At 35.7% G+C, this 25,908-nt stretch overlaps 2 protein-coding genes and 1 long non-coding RNA gene across 3 annotated transcripts; all 3 read left to right on the forward strand.

The window, feature by feature from the left end:
* Positions 1–2,811: 2,811 nt before the first annotated feature.
* On the forward strand, positions 2,812–6,274 carry LOC132284701 (ABC transporter G family member 14). Its single transcript, XM_059786823.1, has 5 exons — positions 2,812–3,093; positions 3,301–4,093; positions 4,574–4,750; positions 4,917–5,104; positions 5,447–6,274. Exons 1-5 carry the CDS (start codon positions 2,920–2,922, stop codon positions 6,089–6,091), a joined length of 1,977 nt encoding a protein of 658 aa, XP_059642806.1. The 5' UTR covers positions 2,812–2,919; the 3' UTR covers positions 6,092–6,274.
* A 2,551-nt stretch (positions 6,275–8,825) lies between these two features.
* LOC132285989 (uncharacterized) lies at positions 8,826–14,216 on the forward strand. Its single transcript, XR_009472648.1, has 2 exons — positions 8,826–9,242; positions 10,176–14,216. It is a non-coding gene; the product is annotated as an uncharacterized LOC132285989 (long non-coding RNA).
* A 3,974-nt stretch (positions 14,217–18,190) lies between these two features.
* LOC132282379 (F-box protein SKIP31) lies at positions 18,191–25,484 on the forward strand. The gene is made up of 9 exons (XM_059784038.1): positions 18,191–18,428; positions 18,575–18,871; positions 19,087–19,160; positions 20,361–20,436; positions 21,431–21,541; positions 22,468–22,642; positions 22,761–22,879; positions 24,663–24,723; positions 24,809–25,484. Exons 1-9 carry the CDS (start codon positions 18,351–18,353, stop codon positions 24,877–24,879), a joined length of 1,062 nt encoding a protein of 353 aa, XP_059640021.1. The 5' UTR covers positions 18,191–18,350; the 3' UTR covers positions 24,880–25,484.
* Positions 25,485–25,908: the final 424 nt, after the last annotated feature.

Consider the following 25,908-nt stretch of genomic DNA (forward strand, 5'->3'; position numbering starts at 1 on the left):
AGAATCCAAATGGAAATGCCTTTAATTAAGCTGTTAAATTACGAGCTCGTCCCTGTGCAGTACAACACATGTTTTGTATTACATCAGACGGCTCAGAATGCAACATGTGCACCTATGCTGTACTGCACTGGATTCCATTAGGCTAAACCATACTTAATTGTAGGACGGCCATGCAGACTCGTGTGTGTGTGTGACACAGAGAGAGAATCCAAGCAAGATGGGGCTATGGATAAAAGATGAGAAAGGGAGGGAATACGTTAAATATGTCAAAAAGCAAGGCACCAAATGGGAGAAAATTCCTTTCCATATGTTAACAAACAAGTTGGTTATAGGTTAGGGGAATAGGGAAAAGAAAAGAAAAGAAATGGCAAGGGGGTGCATATCAAATCTATAATGCGCACCCAGCGTTAAGTAGCCAAGACTGCCACACACTAAAGACTGTCTACAATCCGGACCCATACCCTCTAACTCAGTGCTCTGCAAAAAAAACATATATTTTATAGACACAGATTGGAATCCCATTGATGGGTTCTTCCTTTAATCATTTCTTCTCTTATTATTCAGTCTAAAATATAAGCATTATATACATATACATATATATATATATATAGAGAGAGAGAGAGAGATAGAGAGAGAGAATATTAAGGAAGGAAGAGTTATGCTTAGCATCTAACTTCACAAGTATTAGTTAGAGATATAATAATATATGCAATGATATAATGCTGAAATCTAATTTCGGTGATGCGAATGTTGAAAACTACAGTAAAAAATAACAACATCTTTAGAGGGAATAAAAAGATTAGTTGGCTTTATGAGGAAAAGAACCCTTGGTTTCTCTTTTATTTACTTAAAAGTTAAATCTATCTTTAGACAATTCAAATCCACCTTAGTAGCTTGCGTGTGTGGCTTTTTCTTTTTCAAAGATTGTTCATCTATTCTTCAGTAGCTGATAGAGAGAAGCATAAATGCTTTCACCAAAGCCAAGTATATCCCCTGCTTTTTAATATAAAGCAACAAGTGCACCAACAGGTTTGGATGACAATTTGACTCGAATTTTAAGAGTCAAATGTATTTTTATTTGTTCTTGTACAAGTTCCGTTAAATGAATAGAGTCATGATTCCATATACATCTTCCTAGTCGCTACACATGCAAAATTTCAAACAAAGTCCGAGTTCATGTACGCAATCTTACCTCTGCCTATGAAGAGGTTGTTTCCTTGATTCAAATCCGTGACCTCCATGTAATACTCAATGTAAAAAAGTGTGGTGGAACTATGGAGTTTTCCTTCACACTTCCCTTAAACAAAAAAGTAAAAAACAAGTAAAGAATGCAGTCATAGTCCCATAGACTCTCTCTAGCCCCTATAGAAAAGAAGATAAATTTGTTATTTCAGGTTTTTCTTTCAGGGTTGACTGGGTAGTCTTATGGACTTTCAAAACTTTACTTGATTCCTCCCCCTAAAACTTTATTTGATTGCAATGGGACTACTTTGTTCAATTTCACACCCTGCCCCTCACCCTTTATGTGTGTGTGTGTAATTCTTACCTAAGTACTTTTAACATTAAATTATGTGATGCCCTCATCGTCATGGCCTCATCATATTATTGTATTTCCAAAAGATCCCTGTATTTGGTATTATGATACATGTAATGCTACTTTTCTTTTCAATCCTGCTTCCAAAATTTACAAATAAGAGATGAACTGTCTTTGCTGTTCATTTCGAATTCACTGACTTTGGTTTTGTAGTTAATTTTTTTAAATCTGAGCCAAATTCCTTGTTTCTGAGGCAGAAATTTCTTGGAAGACTAGTATTTTAGCTTTTAATAATTTCTTACACTTCCCTACATTTTCTACAATTTTTTCCCTACATTTCCTACAAATTCAATGAGCACGTAACTTAAAATTCATATAAATTGGTTATTATGATTTGTGAATGACACTTGACATACAAATCAAGATAATTGAAAATAAATATACATGCGCAAGCACCCAAAAAAAAAGAAAAAAAGAAAAGGAAACGTTATATTAGTAAGTTTAAATGGTTTCATTCTGTATGGACTGGAAAAGGGGGATATGGAGAAACAAATAATAACAATAGTAAGGACAACAATATTAGAACAAGAGTAAAACCATATAATGTGAGTATGCATCGGCGAAAAAGACATAAACCTAAAATAATTAAGATGATCAGTGTGAAAAAGTGGGAAGCACTATCATTTTCTATTAGGCAGTACCCAACAATTCAATCCTTTTCATTTTTCAAATGTAAACAACTACAAAAATGGCATATCCATCACAGATGCTTATTAGAGAAAAACACACCCAAAAAGAAAATATTTCCGAACCTTAAATCTTAAGCTATTTCTATATTTATCATTACAGTGCCTCCCACTTGCTTCATGAATCATGATATAGGTACTTAATGTTCAACTTGGTGGTTTTAAAGCACAGTAGTGAGTATGTCCAACCTTGATATTGATATTGATCAGTGGCATGTTCTCATTTCCCACCTCTTGTTGTTGGATTTGAGCTGCATGATAATCCATGTAGCATGTCACTGTAAGGAGATTGAAAAAATAATTATAGAATGAATAAGCACAGATTAATGAAAGATAAAGAGCGGCGATGCCAATCTGATAAAGGGAAGAGGAACTCAGAAAAAGATTAGTATAAATAATGGATTAGAGCTAGTGTTAGAATAATTTAAGAGAAAAGGTGGGAACCCACCATGGAGGATAGACCAGCATCATAGAGCCTTTAACACATGAGAGATCCTCGTTTGTGTGTGTGTGTGTGTGTGTTTATATATTCATGTGTTGCCCATTTTACTTTAGTAAGCCAAGTTAAAAGCAACTGCTTAACTTCTCTCTCTTTCCTCCCAACTACAACAACAACATCAAAATCAGTTCAACCAGATCATGCCCTTCCACAATTTAGTTCTGAAACCAGAAAATAGCAGTAGCGACTCCGTTGAAGGTCTTCCCAATATGTCTAATCCCAATAACATGTCAGAGCCCCATAACACGGCTGTCCTCGCGTACCCGGCTAAACAGTCATTTTTACAACTGACCATATACCCCATAACTTTGAAGGTCTCTCTCTCTCTCTCACACACACACACTGACACACACAGAGCACAAGAGAGAATGAAAGCATCAACGTAGTTTCAGTTATAATATAGTGGAGCAGCAAAAATGATATAGTTTGTCATCCTTTTAACCATGCAATTCTCATATACAAAAATTATCTAAGGTAATGAAAAGTAGCAAATTTGTGCTGATTTTCTGATTTCTTTGCAGTTTGAAGAGGTTGTTTACAAAGTTAAATTGGAAGAGAAAGGATTATGCTGTGGTGGAACATTGAGCTCGACGGAGAAGATGATACTAAATGGGGTGACGGGTACGGTTTGTCCAGGAGAGATACTGGCGATGCTTGGCCCATCGGGCAGTGGAAAAACCACCCTCCTTACAGCCCTAGGAGGCCGACTCAGTGGTAAACTGTCGGGGAAGATCACGTACAATGGTCTACCTTTTTCTGGTTCCATCAAACGGCGAACAGGATTTGTTGCACAATATGATGTTTTATACCCTCATCTCACAGTAACTGAAACCCTCCTATTCACTGCACTGCTAAGGCTACCCAACAGCTTGACCCGAGATGAGAAAGTTGAGCATGTGGAGCGAGTGATCACCGAGTTAGGACTATCTCGGTGCCGGAACAGTATGATAGGGGGGCCACTGTTCAGAGGGATATCAGGTGGGGAGAAGAAGAGGGTGAGCATAGGTCAAGAAATGCTAATCAACCCGAGCTTACTGTTGCTAGATGAGCCCACCTCAGGTTTGGACTCAACCACGGCTCAGCGGATCATTAGCACTGTCAAACGGCTTGCCAGTGGTGGTAAAACTGTGATCACCACTATTCACCAGCCCTCTAGCCGACTCTACCATATGTTTGATAAGATAGTCTTGCTCTCTGAGGGTTGCCCTATCTATTATGGTCCTGCATCAACTGCTTTGGAATACTTTTCCTCCATTGGTTTTTCTACATCCATCACTGTCAATCCGGCTGATCTTCTACTTGATCTTGCTAACGGTAATGTCAAATTTTGTTTCTTATTGTCTTAGCAGAAACCTTGATTTCCTTTTTCATTTTTTGAGAGAGTTAAACTAAAGGGGCCATGTGAGGGGAGGGTGTCCTCTTATTCATCATTTCTTCTACCTTTCTTTTGTTTCCATTCACATGAGAAGATAGCACTGGCCAACGTAAGTGGTGGTTATAATTGTACCTTTATATAAATGCAGTATAATGAGACCCCACCCTCAAACTTCCTTAATTATTGTTCAGTTTGCTACTCAAAATAAAAATTTGTGATCTTAATTCCTCTTTCATTAACCATAATCTTCTATTGAAATTCAAAGAGATATAAACACATGAAAGGAGTTCCACATACCCTGGAATTGGTCTAGTTCAGCTGGAATCTTATGTTTTCTTTATACCGTAGAGGCAACCGTATTTCAAACTTACCACAAATCCACTAAGAAAAGAAAAGAGAATAATAATGCTTAATTGCAGGAATTGGACCAGATTCCAAGCATGTAAGCGAGCAAGGTGATAACACAGAACAAGAGCAGAAGTCAGTGAAGGAAGCCCTAATATCTGCTTATGACAAGAACATCTCTACGAAATTGAAAACTGAGCTATGCAGTTTGGATGTCAATAATTACCTTTACACAAAAGATGCTTCAACAAGTAAGTCCCCTCCCTCCTCTGTTTTAAAGTAACGGTGCCATGATAATCACTAATCAATCTTACTCAGCAAGGCAGTCAACACATTAGTTTCAGATATCTTCCCTTGTTACCCCTTTGCTAAATTCTAGTTAAATTTTAACTGTCTTTTGGTGTTGAAAATATGCAGGAAGGGATTCGAAATCAGAGCAATGGAGCACGAGCTGGTGGCATCAGTTTAAGGTGTTGTTTCTGAGAGGCCTGAGGGAACGGAGGTATGAGGCCTTCAACAAACTAAGAATCTTCCAAGTCATTAGTGTTGCTATACTTGGTGGACTCCTATGGTGGCGCACCCCGACATCCCACATTGAAGACCGTGTAAGAATTTTTGTTATACACATACATTATCGCTATCTAAGAAAGGGAACTTCCATTTATTGATCTTTCAGCTAATTATCATAGTAGGATATTTCCCACACTAGGGTCCTAAAAATGTGACACTTCAATGCAACATTGCACCACATCAACATATTCTGCAATTATCATCAATGATTTCTACATGTATTATAGAATTCATACTTCGACAAATTGAGGGAAGAAAAAGAACTATTAAAAGTTCATGTTTCTGATACAAATGGCACTATAATTTCTAGTTATCAAATCTTAAAACCTTGATTAATTTCTTGTAGATTGTAACCAAGATTTGCTTACTGAATGCAGATTGCCATGCTTTTCTTCTTCTCTGTGTTCTGGGGCTTCTACCCACTCTACAACGCTGTTTTCACTTTCCCCCAGGAGAGAACTATGTTAATAAAGGAGCGATCATCAGGAATGTACCATCTCTCCTCCTACTTTTTAGCAAAAACTGTTGGAGACCTTCCGCTGGAGCTTGCACTCCCAACTGCTTTCACCATCATAATCTATTGGATGGGCGGACTCAAGCCTGATCCCACCACATTTATCCTTTCCCTCCTTGTCGTTCTCTACAATGTCCTTGTCTCCCAAAGTCTTGGCTTAGCCATTGGTGCGATTCTCATGGATGTAAAACAAGCCACTACTTTAGCCTCGGTTACAACTCTCGTCTTCCTCATTGCCGGAGGGTATTATATTCAACAAATCCCTCCCTTCATAGTCTGGTTGAAGTACTTGAGCTATAGCTACTACTGCTACAAGCTTCTTCTTGGGGTTCAGTACAATGAGGATGATTATTACGAGTGCTCAAAAGGAGTCATTTGTCGAGTTGTAGATTTTCCTGCTGTCAAGTCAGTGGGTTTGAACCATATGTGGGTTGATGTGTCTATTATGGCCCTGATGCTAGTGGGTTACCGGCTTGTTGCTTATCTAGCACTGCATCGGGTGCGCTGAAGTAACTTCAACAGAGGCGGCATTTTGTCAAACAATGCAGTTTGAAGAGTTTTCAATTTCTTCAACTGAAGAATAATATTAGGTTTAGATGAAAGCCGTGTCTCTAGATTATAATAATTTCTCCCTAAGAGTTGGATGTACAACCCTTTTGGTAATAGTTTAGATAACACTAACTTGGAATTTTATTTTTCTGTGGAATAAATATTTAAAAATTCCAAACAGATTGAATATGCATAATGATAAAATAAAAAAAAAAGGGGAGAAAAGAACATATTCATTTCCCGTTGCAAGCAAAAGGAAAAATAAACAACGGACCTTGATGCCCACTACTCCTCTGCAGAACTGGATTCTGGATCTGTGTGGGGGCAGTTGAAACTCAGAACTGCAATTAATAAATAAATAGCTTTCTGCAAGTGCATGTTTCAAAAAAAAAAACACACTTGTCATAAAATTGAACAACTAAGAAAACATATGATACTGATACATAAGACGGGCCAAGCACAGAAGAACACACATTTTATTGTTTATTTTTGTTTATGCTTTTACAATAAATAGCTTCCTGCAAGTGCATGTTTCAAAATAAAAAATAAAAAAACACTTGTCCTAAAATTGAACTAAGAAAACATGTGATAGTGATACATAAGACGGGCCAAGCACGGCAGAACACAGGTTTTTATTGTTTTTTTTTGTTTATGCTTTTACAATATGGACAGAGAGATTAGGATTCAGTTTAATATCAACATTCTGGTCAGTTAGCTAGGAGTATTTTGGGGTCAGTGAGGCATCCATGAGCATCTCCATCAGGATTGTGCCATCCATGTGATATTCTCTATCCGAGAATTCTGAAAAAGAATGATCAAGGAGACAATTGAAAAATAGAACAAAAAATTGCACCACAAGTCAATATTCCCATAAAAAATTTACAATTGTCATTACATTACACATAATTTGTTACAGATTGGAATGTTTCTTTTGCATATTGATTAGGCTCAAATGGCAATTCAATTAGAGCTTGTGTAAGCAAATTAAAAGAAGGGGGGAGGGGGGAAGAAGAAAAAGAGAAGAAAAGACAGCCAACAACAAATCTCTGTCACCAATGTCCAAGAAATTTTTTTAACCCATGAGCGGTCTCAGAATTTCCAGAAAAAACACAAAGCTGATGTGAACAGGAGGACCGCATGGTGTGGACACACTAACTGGTGGACCCTTGTGCAAACAACGAGAAATGATGCTAAAGGGTCCACGTTGTTTGCTACATCTGTATAGTAATCTATCGAAAAAAATCCTACTTTCAGTTGGTGCAATCCACGCCATACCTTTCTCTCTAAATTAATAGAAGAGGACAAGAACTGTGTGTACGATATTGTCCTTTCATCTTTACAAGGGCTGTGGTTTTCCTTGGAGTGTAAACAGATATGGCAGCTTCTACAGGCCCAACTAGCTCTGAATGATGAAACCTAAAGAAACCAAGCTGGTAAATTGGAGTTCCCAATTCACATGAGGCCATCTATTAGCCTAAACTACTGAAGCTTGAACACATTTTCAAGACTTAGTCTCTGTTTAAGCCAAGCTTGAGCAATCTGTTTTTGCTATATTATGCTTGGGATAGTTAAGGCAGGTCCATGCAACTATAGCAATATAACACGTGGAAACAGCACAAAAAATGAGAAGACAAGAAATGGACATAAATAAACACCGAAATAAACCATTTGAACTGAGCCTGTTTCTCAGTTTAGTTATTCACAGTTGTAGAAATTGGCTTACTTGGGTCTTTTTATAATGAGAGAGATTTTGAAGTGTCACTTTATCAAAATGAAATCCTAATGTGATATAACTCAATATATTGCTTGAAGTGATCGCGAATTCTTTCCTTTGGGACTTCAGAGGAAATGCTAATAGGAGACTGATTAGAAAGGGAGATGAAAACCTTTAAGTGCTCCAAAAATTTAAAGAAATTCGGCGGATGATTCAACTCTCTCAGAAGACTTCATCCCTCCTTAGTCACAACCAATTACCCAAAACCTATATGTGAAGTCCTTAGTCCTGACCAAATACTTTGTTGGGCAAAAATACAATTCCTTCTGGCCCAAGTAATACACCCAACAAGAACTCTGCATAGTCAAGACGAATACTAGGTAATTCCTAATTACAAAAACCAACTATAGAATAAAAACCTAATTAAATAAGAATTTAAAACAAAAATCCTAACAATTTTCAGAACTCTAGGCGGGACCAACACTAGGCTCTAGCTAATGACCTTACATAGAAAAACCAAATCCGGACCCACTAGACTAGTCAATCTAAGACAACCAAGGTCCGATAATTCTAGAGTTGTGAGATATAAATTTGTAATTGGCAAATTTTGTTGTCAAAACGAGTCCGATCGAATTGTAAATTTTTAATTCGATTTGTCAAGAATCAAGATCAGAAGGGGAATTGAAGAAGTGATCGTGTTCATACTTAGATACTGTGATGTTTCCAATACTTTCCGTTTTTCATTTTTTCGAAATTTTGTTGATGCGAGGGCATTTTTGTCTTTTCATGTTATGCGAAACGGACACTGCGTATTGTGCCGGTTGTGTCCGAAAGTTGTTTGGAGCATTTCATTGAGTCCAGGACTCTTTGAAATGTAAGGGTGATCATTTTTGCATTTTTAGTTTTACGGGCCGGACGGTCCCGTGTTGGACCCGCTACCGGAATTGTTGTATGCAGGTATTTTAGTGGGGTTCAATTGTATCATATTTATTTTTATTTATTATGTTTTGAGTAATTGTAAATTAATTGTGTATACATATATATACGTGGAGTAGAATTAAAAAAAAAAAAAAGAAAAAAAAAAAGGAAAATGAGTGGGACCCACAAGCACTTAAAATGGTCATGAGACCACTTTTGCTTTCACTTTTCTCTCATTTCCCGTAAGGCTTTCTCTCTCTCTCTCTCTCGTTCCAGAAACTTTTTTTTTTTTTTTTTCAATTTTCTTCTCTTGATTTCTCCTACCATACTTAGTGTTTTTGAGTGTTGTTTACGGCTATTCGAAACTCATGGCGAGGCCTACAAGTTGATAGGAGCAATTCCTTGGTTGGTGCACCATAGGAAATTCGAAATCCTAGGGTTTGAGGTGAAGAAATTGGGGGTTTTGACTAAAATTGAGGTAGGGGTCTCTAATTTGCATTTTCTTGTTCCTTAGTGAGTTAATTCTTGTTATTTGATGTCAATATACTTAATTGAAATTAATTACCTCTAGAATGATTTTCTTGTGGGTATAAATTTCATGATTATATGTGTAATTGTTGATTTATATAAAAAGCATGCTTAATTATTAATTTCATTATGTTATTGTGTTGACAAAATTGCTAGAAATGATACTTGGAAGCTTATGGAAATTTCCTTAGAATTATTGTCATGCTTCATTATTGATTTCTTTATATTATTGTGTTGACAAAAATTGCTAGAAATGATATATGGAAGCTTATGGAAATTTTCTTAGAATTGTTGTAAAGCTTGCTTAATTATGGAAGAATTATGGAAATTTCTTATTACCCTAGCATTGGATACATGAGACATACATGCATATCATGGGTCATAAATGATGGAAAATGATTTTGAACAAATGAAAATGGGATTTTTGGAGAGAATTTGATGAAACGGTTTTGAGAAAACCTGGTTGCCGCGGAGTCACCAAAGGGCCGGTATGTTAATATAGCCTAGAGGAAATTAAGGAGATTGCCTTAGCGTGGTTGAGCTATTTAGGCCCCAAATGACGCTGCGGAGGTACCAAAGGTCAGGGACAATAGCCAATCCTTCCTTCGTGTTGTTGCGGAGTCATCAAAGGGCGGGTTATATTAACAGTTTGTGAAATGATGGAAGTTTTCTGAAAATGGGGAGTGATATGCATGACATTGCATTTATGGCACGACATTCATTTGTTTTGAACTTGCAGATTTATATTGTATTTTCCCCGGTTTAGCATGACCCCTCTCCCTATTGTCCTATTCATTATTTGGGTTCACGGGGTCACAAGAAGTGCGTCTTAGGTAGTACCTACTGAGCTTTATGCTTACCCTATTATTTAACATTTTTCAAGACTCGGAAAAGAAGTGGCGGATGACAATCCCCCGCAAGCTTGAAGAAGATTAGGAGTTGTATTTTGTTATTTTTTGTATCTTAGCCCATTTTTTTTTATATAGTCTCAAAACTAGAATGTCATGTATTCATTTTTGCAAGCCAATGTCATGCATTATAAATCATAACTCTTGTTAGTATTTTGAAGGAAAGCGAGACTATGTAAATGCTTAAGTTGAATGGGATGACGATGATGGGTTAACTTGGGGAGGTTGTTGATGTTATGGTATTGGGGAATGTATTATAATTTTTTTTTGTATTGTGTGTTAGGACAGGTTGGATATGCCAAGAAAGGCCATTGCATTGATTTTTTTTTTTTAGCAGGTTATTGTAGGCCTTTTTTTAGCAGAGGTCATGCCGATTTTTTTTTTTTTTTAAATGGTATCGGTTTAGGTTCGTCACAGATACACTTCGGGATGATGAGAATAACGCTTTAGGAAGGTAAGAGAGTGTGTGAGGGCACTTTGGAGGTTTAAAATTAAGCTTTTAGGAAGTTTTACATTTTGCCCAACTAGAATTGATTCAAGTCCCTTGAACAGGTTCAACTTTTGAGGCTTTTTAGTGTTTTTCAAGTCTGGCCAACTTGAATTGAACCGGTTCAAGTGTCAAAGTTGTTTTTCTCAAAAACTCACCAACTTGAATCGGTTCAAGCACCCTGAACTGGTTCAAGGTTTTCAGATCTATTTGGAAACTCTGTTTCCTTATCTGTGTTGACTTCCTATTTTTGATAGACTTTTACCATATTAATTATGCACGAAATTGACTTGTTTTCCAAGTACAATTAGGTTTTCAAAAGTCTATAAATATATGTTTTCTCACTTAAATTTTTAGGGCTTGAAAATATATATTTTTCTAATTAAGAGAATTTTTTAAAGATATTTTTATTCATAAAATCAATCTGATTTTATTTTTGAAAGCACACACATAAACACAAGAGTGATTTAGGAGTAGTGTTCTCTATCTCATTGGAATTGCAGCATAATTGAAGATTCAGAAATTCCGAAAAAACATAATTCATTCATTCTTCATCAAATTCAGAATTGAAGAAAATGGGCGTTTCGATCACACTTTGAAGGGGTAAAAACATTCGTGGAGAGTTATTTGATCTACCAGCAATCCTTCTACAGAGATCAAGAGTAAGCTTAAGGTCGAGAGCTGTTGGACAGGGAGTCGCAAAGTTAGGGATTGTCAACAATTGGTTTTTGGTAGAATGATAGGGTATGAACCTGAGTCAAAGTTTACTTTGCTTCAAACATAATAGATCGTTTTGCTTTGGACAACATAGTCCACGAGGTTTTCCCCATGACGATAGGTAAATTTCCACCAGTCGAGGTTTCCTCGCTAAATTTCCTAGTGTCATCTCTCAAGCTTTATTTACTTACACTTTATTTTTGCTTTGTGGGTTTGATTTTAGTTTTACTTCAGTAAAATTAAAATATGGAAAAATTGGTTTAAATAGCAAGTAAAACCTATTCACCCTTCTAGCTTATTTTTAATACAAATTTCCACATCATATTCCGTTGCACAACTCACAAGAGTGACCTCAACCAATTCACCACTTACCTCAATTAGTCAAGGTTACCACATGCTGGATGAATAGATCGATTAAATCCCTCTGGTCTCCAAAAAAGGCCACTTTGCAGTTTCTTTTGCCAATCAAAATTTCCAGAAAACTTTAGGATCTGATGCCAATTGTGAAGAACCAAGTTTTGGTATCAATTGTTGGATAAAAGTTTTGATACCAATTGTTGTGTCAAGGAATTACATATGCATCGAGATCTAGTCACAAATGATTAATAAAATAACATATGTGCAAGAGAAACAATACATTTAAAGTGGTTTCGCATATTTAAGTCCATGGATTACAATAGATAATACACTATATATTATAGATAAATCATAGTGAGTATAGAATACAGCGACACCAAATCCTCAATACCAATACCCGAATCTTGAAACAGTCCTTAATTGCCTCCTTAATGTATCTGAGCTTCCCGTTTCCAGCATAGTCCAGGTGTGTAAGCCTTAATGCAATCCCTACTTTCTTGCTCAGTGTTCTTTCATATCTTACTCATATTTCTACAAATCACCCTTCTTTGTCGTGAGTCTACTCTCTGACACTAAATTTATTTCAATAATCTCAACTAATAACTTAGGTATCTCTTTATAGTCTTAGCCCAAGTTCTTTGTTGAACAGGAAATACCTTATGACTTAAATAATGCACCTAAAAAGAACATTTCCATACAAAATAACTCTAAAATAGGTTTGACCTATTTAAAATAGAAATTCTAGACATAGTTTCCACGACATTACCAAGTGTTGGTCCTAAAAGTATGTAACGAGATGGACTAACTGAAGACCTAGTCTTCGACATTGTTCATAAAAGTAATTGTCCTCAAATCAAAACATGCCATCTCACTCTTAGTTGTCTAGCCTTAATATCATTGCAACATAAAAAAAAAAAAAAATTCCACTTAGAAGGAATATGACCCCCTTTTATAAAAAAAAAAAAAAAAAATCAAGAACAAGGACCATAAACCTTCCCCCATCATTCATCATCAAAGCACAATAACCATCTAATCACCAAGTCACGATAACTAATCACTTACACAGAATCATTTCAGGATATTCCTTTAATCAAAGATCATGCACGAATGATTGAATCAAAGAGTCTGGTCTTCTAAGGGTCAGGATACTTTGCTAGATATCGTTTTGTGTACCACTGTTTGGTCTCTATAGAGACAAAGGAATAAGAGGAACCAGATGATGTGATGTGGAGATCAAGGAAATGCAATCTGGAATCACCAACTATAAAATGTGTGGTGCTTCTATAAAGCCAAAGCTTAAGGGGCAGACTATCTCTGATTTTCATGAATATTGGTTTCCCATTTTCGGTTAACCTAAGCTTCTTATTGAATTTCAGTTCTTACATTGTAGACATCATGCATAGCCTGTACATTCTTAGTCCTTCTTTTTGTCTAGTCTTACATAAAAATGCTTCTAGATGAGGGCCAAACGGAATAGACCCACAACTAACCAACAAGATCAACAAGGCCAGATAGAATGGATGATCTAGGTCAGGACCAAATTGAAAATCTTATTTATCAAGTACCTTGTAATATATGATTATACGTGAAGCCATTGAAGTGCCAATTCAATATTTTTCAAGAATCTTCGTAGAATTAATGTGAAATTCTCCGGCCACAACGCTATATTACTTGACCAAATTTTATCAAACAGACAACTGCAAAACCACGCATCATAAAACATAACAATATTTCAGAAGGGCCGGTGGCCATCCCTCCCCTTCTCGTTGGTTACCTCCACCTGAGAGTATTATTAAATGTAATGTGGATGCTTCCTTTTATTGGTTACTCAAATTAGGGATGGTGGTGCTATTTTTCGGGATTCTAGGGGAGCTATTTTACATGCAGTGCTTTTTTCCCCTTTTCCGGCTTCGACTGCTACTCTGGCTGAGGTTATGTGTTTGCATAAAGCGGTTCTTTGGGCCTCAACTTTGTCTTATGACAAGTGCTGGTTCGAGTGTGATTCTTTGTTGGTGGTCCAGGCAGTTGATGGCGATGATTGTGGTCCGGTTGAGCTTCATTCAGTCTCGTTTGACATTCGAGTGGCATTTCGACCATTCTTTTATTCTCGATATTGCCATGTACTTAGGCATGGTAATGAGGTCGCTCATGCTCTTGCTAAGTTGCCCCGTCAGCACATTCTCAAGGATACTGCACTAATTTTTGTTCCTACTGATATTTTTGTTATTACAGCTAAAGATTGTATATCTGACTAAGCTTTTGTAGTGGTGGTTTTTCCTTCTTTAGTGGGCACTTTTTCTTTGGATTGTCAAGACTGCTGATCTTAATTATAAGAGGTGTAGTTAATTTCGGGATGATTTTGTGTATGTTGGTGTTTATTGTATTTTGGTCTTATGCCTGTGATTGATGTTCTTATATGACATAAAAAAACATTTGTTGGACCATTTATCAAACAGTTATGGTGTAGAATAAGATGTGACACTTTCTGCAATATACTCGCACTCGATCAGGCACTGAAACTCATACAGAAATATTGCCTAGATCATTCAACACCAAATGGCAAAATAATAATAATAATAAGGGTTAATTACAACGGCACCCCCTAAGGTTTGACATGATAACAGCTATATATAAGTTGGGTCATTTTTGAACGATGACACCCTTTCAGGTTTAATAAAATTTACAAAGACACCCCAATAGTCCTTAGACACGGTGAATTGACATTATTGCCCCTTGACACATTCAATTACTAATAAACCAATAGCCACCACACCTCGACCTGTTGACACCCACCGCTACCATTTCACAACCTTTACCATAACCACCACCGCTACCACCACCCACCAGTCGCAACCATCGCAACTACTACCCACCAATACTGCCCACCCCTTTCTTTCTCTCTCTCCACCCACCACTGCAACCTTTGCCACCACAACCAAATCCCATTAATTGAACCCATGAAAAGATCACAAAAATCCAGCCAATTGAACCCATGAAAAACCAAAACCCAGCCAATTGAACCCAGGAAAAAACCCACAAAAAATCCTAATTGAACCCACCATTACCATCGCCGTTACTATTGGTTTCCGTCAACGACTCTTGAGATCGCATCCAACTCTGACGAGTCAGCCATTGAACCTGGCCGTATCACCGCCGAGTTAGACGCGGTTGACGAAACCTCGAGTTTCCAGTGGTTCGAGACGACCCGATAAAGCTTCTTTTCTTCAACAACGGTGGCGATCGAGACTTCCTTAACGCGTTGACGCTTCGGATCGGGGAGCTAATCGGCGATTCCCGGAGACGGCTCGCCGTTGCGGACGTCGGCGTTGACGCTTTGGATCGGGGAGCTAATCGGCGATTCCCGGAGACGGCTCGCCGTTGCGAACGTCGGCCAGTAATTTTGACTGCTAGAGAGAGAGATTGGGTTGAAGAAGGAGAGGAGGAATAGATGTTTGTGGTTCAAGAATCAATGTGCAGGAGATGACAGAACATAGTTGTGAAGTAAGAAATTTTGATAACCTTGCTGTTGGTGGGTTTATATGCTTACAATATATATATATATATATATATGATCGATTTTCTATGTTGGTTTCTTTGGTTATGTACTTACAGTGACTTGGAGATAAAAATGTATTTTTTTTCTAAAAATATATACGTGGAAAAATAATTTTCCACCTACAAATTCTGTTGTAGCACAAAATAAGATAATAAATTGGCTGAATCTCAATAGCAGAATTGAGGATTGCAGAACTCAGTAGAAAGATTTGGCCGGAAAGAAACCATTTATGAGTTTTAAAACCACAAACCTTGCCTTTCAGAGGGTCTGGTCTATGTTTGTAATGGGCTCTGCCAAGGTCGTTGATATTATTTCTCGAACGACTATAGTTTTTCTAGTTTTAGGTTCATGCATTTCTTACCAAAAAAAAATGTTAAATTTAGTGCATCTAACTCTTCTTTTGTTATTTATCGTCGTTAGAAAATATCTCAAGATGTGAAGATGGAACTCTTGTGTGTCTATTAAGCAACAATTAGAGATAATTGGCTTCCTTCGATCCAAAATCCACAAAATTCGAGCGTGAATCTTATTGGGAGAGGCAGAGAAGCTTCAGATTTTTATTTTTTATTTTATTATTATTATTATTTTTTTCCGACAGTGAAGAGGAATGCGTCATCAATTACAAGTCATGTTATCAAGGGGAGCAACTCAAACCAACCTCTCTTCTTTTCTTTTTTTTTTCGACAGTGACGAGGAATTACAAAGAGAGCAACTTAAACCAACTTTAACCTTGAAAAGTTAGTGGTTTATAAGATACAGATCGCTTATATGTGTCTTTTTTTTGGTTTAATATTTATTTTTTTATTTATAAAAACCAGGTGACGGGTAAAGTTTGAACAAAAAATCTTTAACTTTAATACCAGATATGAAAAGTATATATATATATATATATATATATATATATATATATGAAGTTATGTATATTGTATTAAGTAAATACATGTATAACAATACATACATGAGTCTTTATATAAAGAAGAGGAGGTTTGGGCTAGGTGAGGCGGGTAAAGCCCAAGTTATTTATACATATAATAAGTGGGTAGACGTATAAAGTGTGATGTTAAAGAAATCCTAACACTGTGTTTGGAACTTTGGGATTTGATAAGAAATGAAATTTAAAAATAATTTCAGTTGTTTAGAATGATGGGAGTTTAAAAGGGAAAGGATTTGAAGGGAAGAAAAATTGGTGGGGTAGAGAAATTCGAGAAAAAATAATATGATTTGATGGCATTTGAAATATAATTACAACATTATCCTTTTTTTAACTGTTTACTAGTCTCTAATTCTAAAAACCTCCTTTCCCACCAAATTGGTACAAAGCTCATTTTATATCAACTTCCTTTTTACAAATTCCAAATTTTTCCAAACACTAAAATAGAATTTTATTTAAGTACAGTTCAATTCCTTTTCCATTTCCAATTTCAAATCCCAAAGGAATTTGATTCCAAACAAAGCCCAGAGAAAAAGAAAATTAAATTAACTTTAGAACATTGCAATGTAAGTTGGAATGAATTGGATCCATTCTCAATGACAGGTTATGGAAGGAAGGGGAAAAGGAAATTTATATTCTTTTAGCTGTACAATTGCTGTTGGAATATTGATTGGGGTCTTGCTTACTCTCTTGCCCATTGGCTGTTTAAGGTGACTTAGAAGTAATAAATTAGATATTTACTGTTTTCAAAATGAACTAATTTATTAAGAATTTGTGATTTAGTGATATTTTTTTTTACTTTTTAAAGTGAATGATAAGTATTCAAATTTTCAAAAGAGCAAAATGAAGTGTACGAGTGGGCGTGTATTTCTTGCCCATTAAAAAAAAAAAAAAAAAAAAAAACACTCATTTTGATGTATGATGCTTATTGAGTATACACACGCATGATTCGGTACCAAAAAAATTATTTAACATAATTATTCATAGCCTGTTAATGGGGTATAGAAGTGTTCAAATACTTCTCACTTTTTTCCCCCTAATTATACGAGTACTTCTCATTTTTCACAAGTGCATTTGCAAGTTATTGTTAATAGTATTATTTAACTAAACATCATATGGTTAATAGAGATGTTCATGACAAGTATCTCAAAAGTTTCCTCATTTGGTGGAATATATTAGAAAAGATCGTCCCCAGATGTTGCAATAAATTGAAATTACTTACTTTTTATTTCACTGAAGTATTTTTTAATAATAACTTTGACCCTACAAAATTAATTAAAAAATAAACTTTTTTTTTTAATTAAAGAATGACTAGCCTTTTGAGTATATCGTGCAACAATCAAATGTGCTTATGGAATATTCGCTGGAAGCAAGTTTTAAAGATGAGAAAAAAAGGGGATAAACATCTCATGACATCAATTTTGTTACTCATATAACTCCTACAAGGAAAAAAAAAAAAAAACATTGAAATGAAACAAAATAGAGCAAACCCATCTTATTTCATGCTTCAAACAAACAAAAATCTAATTCCATAAAACAAAAAAAAAACAAAACAAAAAAACTGTAAAAATATATTCGTAGAAATATAGTTGTTTATTTGAGTAATCTAATATTTAGTTTCTTCAAAGAGGTAATGTAGACGAAAGTTGTTATTTTTTTATTTTTTATTTTATATTAAAAAACAAACGGAACAACTTTTTAAAGTATCAAAGATTTTGTGGACCAATAATATTTTATTTATCTCTCAAAATAAAAGGTGTGTAATATACGGGAGTTTATTACCAAGCAGGCTATACTCATTTAATGAGAGATACGAGGGTTTTTTTCGTAATTGGAATAAACGATACGTAGATATTTTCGTGTACCTTGAGAATCGCACAGCGGTGGGTCCAGAATGTGGGGTCCACCTAACCTGACAGATGGCTCACGCGACCCGTGTATTCTCCATCCATCTTCTGCTCTTTTATCTCGAACGCGCTCCGATCGACTGATCGTGGGACTGAGACATTTCCGGCGCATATTTCCGGTCACCGGCGTCCGTGCACATCGCAGTCTTCATCCATCAGAGAGTTTTTTTGCATCAGATCTAAGGTCGAGCCATAATGACAGTTTCAGACGACGAAGACGAGAGTCTCGCTCAGTTCCTCGAATCTGAGGTTCTCTCCGAGGTCTCAGATCAGGTTTTTGATTAAATTCCCCTCCATGATGCAAAATTTTATCTTTTAACATCAAGCGCATTAATTTTGTCGTTTGAAATCCCTAATTTCAGTATGTTTATGTATGCATGGAATTGGATCGATTGATTTTGGCTTGGAATCAATTTCAGGAAGAGAAGAAGACGGAAGAAGTAGAGGAGGAGATGGAGCCACAATCGAAGAGATTGCGTAAGGAGGGCGACCACGATGATGGAAAATCAATCATATTATCATCGTCATCACCATCACCATCACCAATTCAATTTCAAATTCCTTCCCCCTCGAAGAGTAAGATGATCATTAGCAGTTCCAGTAACAGTGGCGAGAGTCTGAACAACAACTCAACATCGAGGAGGATAGAAACGGGTTGTTTTAGCAAGGTTCCTCCTGAACTCTTCCATCACATCCTCAAATTCCTCTCCTCAGAGGTACTTTCGTCTCTTCTTATTCGGTTTATATATATATGTGCGCGCGCGCATGTGTGTATATATGGGATTAAAGTACGAATCTTTTGTTCATACTTGTGGTTTATACAGATTCTTCTGTGTATCTACTAATTTATAAATTTGGGATTAACCACGTCTACGGGAAGGAGTAGGTGTTCTCTTAACTGGTGGTTAATTTTACTATGGTGCTAATGCAGGATCTTGTTACATGCTCACTGGTCTGTAGATTCCTCAACTATGTTGCCTCTGATGAATCCTTATGGCGTCGCCTGTGAGTGTATTCTTTTTTTGTGTGCGTCTTTTGCGTGTTATCTCATTTTAAATATATGATGGGTTTTGCTACCAGCATCTATAAGTTTATGATGTCTCCGAATGAAGTCCAATACAAATGGTTCTCACTGTTATTAAAAGTTTTTATTTATTTATTGACTCTTTGTTTGTTCAGATTAAATGATCTGTCGTTTGTTGATTTCCATGAATTTTGGCTTATTTCAGTTGTTAATTTGAAAAGTCCACTTTATAAATACTGTATATATTTGGATGTAATAACGTCTCCACACCCAAAAAATATATATATATATTAATAAATAAAAAAATTGGAAAAAAAAAAAAAAAAAAAAAAAAAAAAAAAGAACCTCAAGGGATTTGTTATGTGAACAAGACTCAGTTCATATCTCAGTTCATAAAGAGATGATATGTTGTGCTCTTATGCAAGGAGCATCATGTGCTGTTTTTGTCTTGTTGAGTGCTAATGGGAAGAATAAAAGGCAGGGTTTTATGTGTACGAGAGAGATCGATATATAAGATTTGCTACTGGAGTTCGACTTAGCCGAACATATTGCAATCAACATCGAGATATAGAAGGCCACTGCAATCAACATTGAGATAAGAATTGGAATGAGTAGCATAATCTATCATTTCATACTCGAATACCTTGGCCTTCTTTTGACGTACTTTTACATTATTATGGTCTTTATTCTCTTTTTAAATTTGGTTTTAGTAGTCATTGATGCTATCCTAGTAGGCTTAACGGATCCTCAATGCTGTTTCTTCTCTTTACTGGACTTGCATGTACTTTTGTATGCATGGTAGGTTGTTTAGCTGATATTTAGCATGTAGAATGGCATTTTTCACCGAGGCATCGTGTGAATCTTGTTATAGATGATCTAAATTCTCATGTTTCACTGCGTCTTGGGAACCTGTCTGCATTAAAAAATGTTTACACATCATGGTGAGCCTTATAAATTTCCTTTTAAATTAGCCTTGCCAGCATTTGACATAATGTTGAAAATGGCGATACAGATGAGTATTATATGCTGCTCATGTTCTTATATGCTTTATCGTCCTGGCAGTCAACTAAAAATAGTTGGATATAATACTTGCTTTAGTTCTTTTGTGCCTTTTTTTGCATGCTTATATTTAGAAAGACATTTCTACGCTTGTCAATAATCGATATTAAAATTTTATGTAGGTACTGCATGCGATGGGGTCTGCTTCCCCCAACCAAAAAGTTGAGGGAGTCTGCTTGGAAAAAACTTTACATTCAGGTATTTCTAGATTTAGGTGTTGTTTGATTATCCAATTCAGCGCTTAATTCTGAATGGATTAAGTGCTTATCAAATTAAGTGCGTTTGATAACAAAATTTGAATATCACTTAAACGGTAAGCGTCACTTAAAATGAGATAAATTTTAAGTGATTGGTACATCACTTATCACTGAATGAACACTGAAAATTTAAAAAAATATCAAAAAATATTTATTTTTTATTTACCACTTAAAAACTTAAGCACTTAAAATTTAGTCCTTAAAATTTTCAGTACTTAATTTTCAGTTTTATCAAACAGCACCTTAATTTTAATGTGATGTTATTTAGCATATAGCAACTATATAAAGGGCTACAACAACAACAATAAAAAGCAAAACAATTTTCAAACTACCTGGGGTCGGCTACACGAATCTTATATTTCCATTCTCCAATTTCTCCTTCATTGTGAATAGTTGAGCCTAAAATATTCACTTTTTTGTCTCTTGATCTTCAATCTCACTATGTCCATATTGGTTTTTATAGCTTAACTAATATTGGTTTTTATATATTCAGTTTTATTCCTATTTATCTTAAATCTTTTTAATTCTAGAATATTCGTCCAAACCTCTAATTTATCAGTTATCCCTTCTCTAGCTTCATCAAATAAAGCAATATCATCAGCAAATAACATACACCATGGATCTAATCCGGAACTTATGCTCACCCTTGATGCAAGCCTACTATAATTGGAAATTAACAACTTATTTATGGCTAATGATACCAAAATCAGGCATTTCATTTTTCTTTCAATGAAAGGAGGATTAATCATAACATCGTAGATTTTGAACTTGATAATCTTAATTGCCAGTAATTGTATAAGTTTATTTGGAACAATGGAATTAGTTGGACTATCTGTTTCTAGGATATCATAGGATTATCTATAATTCCTTTATTGATAAAGCTAGATTTGATCAAGATTAAACATCAGTTTACAAGCTATATTTTCTTCTGGCAGCGTGATGAAGAGGACATGGTTGAATTTGTTAGGAATTGCCCTTCCGAGTTCAAAGACTATTACATTCAAATGCAGGCAGCAAAGAGAAGCCAAACGCCCCTTCCATCACAGGTAAACTGAGGTTCGTGTTGCTTGAATTTTTTTGCTTCTTTGTTTATTTAATTAGGGAGAGATTAGGCTGTTCAACATATTTTCTGTAATGTGCAGATCTATTGACGTTGGTTTTTCCTTTATTTATGATATATGCTTTGGAATGTTGGGCTTTTTCACAGTATCTACTATCAAATTTTTCACGAACACTTGAGGTGTTCTTACTTTTTTTTTAAAAGGAAGGGGAGGGAAGAAATTCCATTTAAAATGAGATAGTCAACCCACCCTTCCTCTCTCTCTCTCTCTCTCTCTCTCTCTCTCTCTCTCTCTCACACACACACACACACACACACACACACACACACATCAAGAGTGAAGAATAGTGTTGGATTTATTTATTAATTATTAATTTTTGTTTTTTTAGATCTGCTTTCTCTTCATATTTGGTCTTACAAAGATCAATGACTATTTTTATAGAATCACTTACCTTTTTAATGTATGCTATTTGGTTTAAAGTTGCCTTCTGTCACACCATGTTCTCAAAATACTGGTTTTATCTCAAAATACTGGTTCTCAAAATACTGGTTTTATTTTATACTGAAATTTTAGTTTTGTTTGTGTGTGCAAGTGCTTAATGCATGTGTAGAGGGTGTTGCATGCATGCATGCACATATTCTTTTTTGCATGATACAGGTGCATGGATGTGCTCCGTGTGCTTGTGCAGGTGAATGCATATCATGCACACGTGCACACCTGCTTTATTGTTTGACTGTATGACATTACGGAATTGATGACCTGCTCAACCTTTAGTTCTAGGATATCTTAGGTGGGATTGTTGTCAGTGGATTAGCCATGCTTGAGAGGATGATTTGTTTTATGAGTTTCACTAACAAGAATAGGTGGCAACCTTTAATTCTTATTCATGCCTTTCTATCTTACGTGTGAAGGTGAATGATGACCGAATAATTCTTGACAAGACTGTTGGTGATCAAGTTTCTATATGGAAAAGGAGTAGAGGCCTGGCTGATAAGGTGGTCTCTGACCATAATTGCTCTGGGGAAACATGTTCTTACTATCAAATTGGAGACGTGTTTGTTTGTGAGGAGACTGGGCATGTTCATGGTATGACCATCATGGTTTTTGATCAAGAAACCTTGCTTGTTGTAGAACAATATATATATATATATATATATATATATATATATATATGAATAAGAAGCTTACTAGTTCTTCTGTGCAGTTTGTGATGATACATGCAGAGAAGTTATTTTGGACCCAACAAATGAGCTTTTGGTTTGCACGATTTCTGGGCATTGTTTTGATAGATTACTGTCACCAGCTGAAATGGAACCAGACCCTGTAAGAATATTCTTCTATAGCTTACTTTTTTCACTTGTCATAGAGCACAATTTGCCTTGGGAGTTGCAAGACCTCTCTTGCCCACCATATAATGTGATTTCTTCAATTGGCTCCATAAATAGCCTAATGGTATCTTCTTCTTCTTCTTTTTTTTTTTTAACTCATCTTTAGTATTTATATAATGTTTTAGAACAGTGTAGGCTGGAATCTACTAATATCGACTGTGTTGCCCATAATCCTTCATGGATCTTATCAAAAAGTAGGGCACATGGTATATTAAATCAAAGTAGCCATGCCAAGGAAATAAGTGGATAGCAAAAAAGATAAGATCGCACATCTAAATAATTGGGATGCAAAATTGTTGCCAAAGATTTACACCATCTGTTGTTTCTATTTTTTTCAGCATTTTATGTAGAACCAGAAAATTCTGTATCCTTATCATTTTCTTTTGTCTTAAGGGAGAGAGGTCAGTTCATTTGGGAACTATATTTGTAAAACTGTGTTATGTTTCTTTTGCATTCACACCATGTAATCTGATTGTCTCACATAGCATTAGATCACAACTTTTGAGTTACACAACTTCATATTATTGGATCACTTCATACTGGAAACTTCAGTTCACACACTTCATTTCCTAGGTGGCCAAGTTAAGTTGTTCAGTCCAATTCTGTAAATCTGATATGCATACCTTCATAGCGAACTATCTTTCATGTCCATTACAGGTAGTGAAAAAGTACGTTTATGTGGATTATATCTATATTCTTCCATCACAATTCAACTCGAAAAAGCCTTGTTGCAACTATTTGGATCAGCAGCATGAAATTTTATTTTTTTTTTTGGCCATTTTCCTCATTCTGGGATCCTAATTCAAGTCGAACCCTACACTACCATATCTTCTCTTGTTAGTTTTGGACCTTTGGTCTTCTCTTTTCCCTAATACCTTCAATGTAAACTGTGTTTGCTCCTCCTCACTGGTCACATATTGATCTTTATTATGTATGGCCAAACTATCTTGGTCCATTTTCTCTTATATATAATATCTCCGATACATTTCCACTATCTTATGAATGTGATGAATGTGTTCATTTCTAGTTCTCCCTCTTATCAAAGCAATTGAAAGAAGGTTGTCCTTTGATCTTTATCACTTGTCCATTTGTAGATTTGGCATTGCTCAGTTTTGTTCCATAAAATTTCCCCCATGTATATATAGTATTTATTTATTTATTGTTCTTTTTCAAGTAACCAGATCATTGTTCCTTTTGGAACATATAATAATAAATAAATTGATGGAATAACTAAAAATTTTAGTAGGCCATTAACTAATTTTAGTAAAGAAATTTTTGAGGAACTGATTTGGTTCAGTGGCAGATAACTAGTTATTTCAGTTTACATGCACTGATATCTTTCAATAAAGTCGCTATTAATTTTTTTTTCCTTGGTAGGTAAATCATACATGCACACGCTCATTTGTCTCATTGGGTCTCAACCTTCCAGTTGGAAGGAGGAGGAGATACCACATATAATATGGTTATTTCACAGAGAAGTTGAGAGAATTAGTGCTTTTATGGAAGTATTTCTTTGAGAAAAGTAGGATGAGAATTGATCTCAACTATTCTGTTGAACTATCAATTGTGCCTCCTATGAGTATTCATTATCACGATGATGACTATATTTTCTTATGATATTTCCACCCACTTGATTGCTCCTGTCAGGCAGGGCAGGTTTGTTTTGTAGTCTGGCTGGATTTAATCTTTTTCCTTTTCTTTTTGGGATGGAAATTCAGGAACAGCAGCAAGGTGGTGGTTCAGATGAAGCGGAGCCATTCATGGGATCTGGCCGTTTTGGTATAGTTTTTTTTCTTCTTGTCTCTTCCGTATATATGTTTTTGATGCACACAAATCATTTGTATTTATCTCGTGTTTGTTGCAGCGCGAGCTTACCTGTTAGGATACAACTGTGCTGATGAGAAGGAGCTTGAAGCTGCTTTGAGGTTTTGCTGATGGAAATTTGCCTCTTAGGTGGATGTTATGGCCTTTGGAGAAATGTTGTAGTTTACTATTTAGAAGTGTATGTCTTAATGATGTAGTACTATTTATAGAACCATGAAATAGTCACTTGCAAGTTTGGGAAAATGTTCTGGTTGCTTTCCCTATTGAGCCTTTTTTTATTGTTATTTAAGTATAATGGTCTTCCCAATTTCAATTCTTTTGCCTTGCTGCTTCACACTGAAGCTGGATCACAACATCGGCGGGACACAATCAATGTACATTTGTTCAGATGGAATGATCTCTCTTCTATAAAGGGGAGGTTGAGTATTCGAGTCCTGTTAGGAGTAATATTATGGATGTGTGCATTTGTTTGAACTTTTAGAAGGGGGGTTTGAACTTTTAGAAGGGGGTAGTGGGCACATCTATTGAATTGATAGTTAATATTGCTGAATATTGAAATCTTCACTAGATTTGATGTCTTGTTTATTTTGATTCACATGCTCCAACTGATATGCATGGCGATGGGTTATTGTATATAAAGCTGCTACCCAATGTGGTCTTGTTGAACATTTAATCTGTGTCAGAATTTATATAACTTTATTGTCTTCAGACTTGAACATGCTTCTAAGTGGTACAGTGCTTTCACTTCTTAGCATGGTTGGACTATACGTGGATCTTTTTTCAAATTTGATACGATACGTTTATACTGACGTTGTTCGAGTTCGTTACATTGCAATTGTGATCATTGTAGTAAGATGTTAGTGTACGTTGTTTGAGTTTGTTACACTGCGATTGTGCGATGCTAGTGTACGTTGTTTGAGTTTGTTACACTGCGATTGTGCGAGTTTGTTACACTGTGATTGTGATGGATATTGCGAATTATGCTTGTTAGTGAGGCTTCATTTTATTTTATTTTATTTATTTATTTCTTAGTGAAGAAGTTTCATTAATCAAACTATTTTTTGGAATAGGGTAGCACAAATGACAGATTAGATGAAATATTGTCGACGAGGCCCGAGGGTATAGACAAATAATATTGGT

Source organism: Cornus florida, unplaced genomic scaffold (assembly GCF_030987335.1).
Source record: "Cornus florida cultivar Cherokee Brave unplaced genomic scaffold, ASM3098733v1 CherokeeBrave_3.0.0_Hap2_Chr11, whole genome shotgun sequence".
NCBI classification, from domain to species: Eukaryota; Viridiplantae; Streptophyta; class Magnoliopsida; order Cornales; family Cornaceae; genus Cornus; species Cornus florida.

Bases quoted from the DNA above. Each gene is read 5' to 3' on its own strand.
- LOC132284701 (XM_059786823.1), top strand. From the start codon at position 2,920: ATGCCCTTCCACAATTTAGTTCTGAAACCAGAAAATAGCAGTAGCGAC. The intron at 4,751-4,916 runs GTAAGTCCCCTC...GAAAATATGCAG, and splicing joins CACAAAAGATGCTTCAACAA to GAAGGGATTCGAAATCAGAG. The intron at 5,105-5,446 runs GTAAGAATTTTT...TACTGAATGCAG, and splicing joins CATCCCACATTGAAGACCGT to ATTGCCATGCTTTTCTTCTT.
- LOC132282379 (XM_059784038.1), top strand. From the start codon at position 18,351: ATGACAGTTTCAGACGACGAAGACGAGAGTCTCGCTCAGTTCCTCGAA. The intron at 18,429-18,574 runs GTTTTTGATTAA...AATCAATTTCAG, and splicing joins TCTCCGAGGTCTCAGATCAG to GAAGAGAAGAAGACGGAAGA. The intron at 24,724-24,808 runs GTATAGTTTTTT...TGTTTGTTGCAG, and splicing joins CATGGGATCTGGCCGTTTTG to CGCGAGCTTACCTGTTAGGA.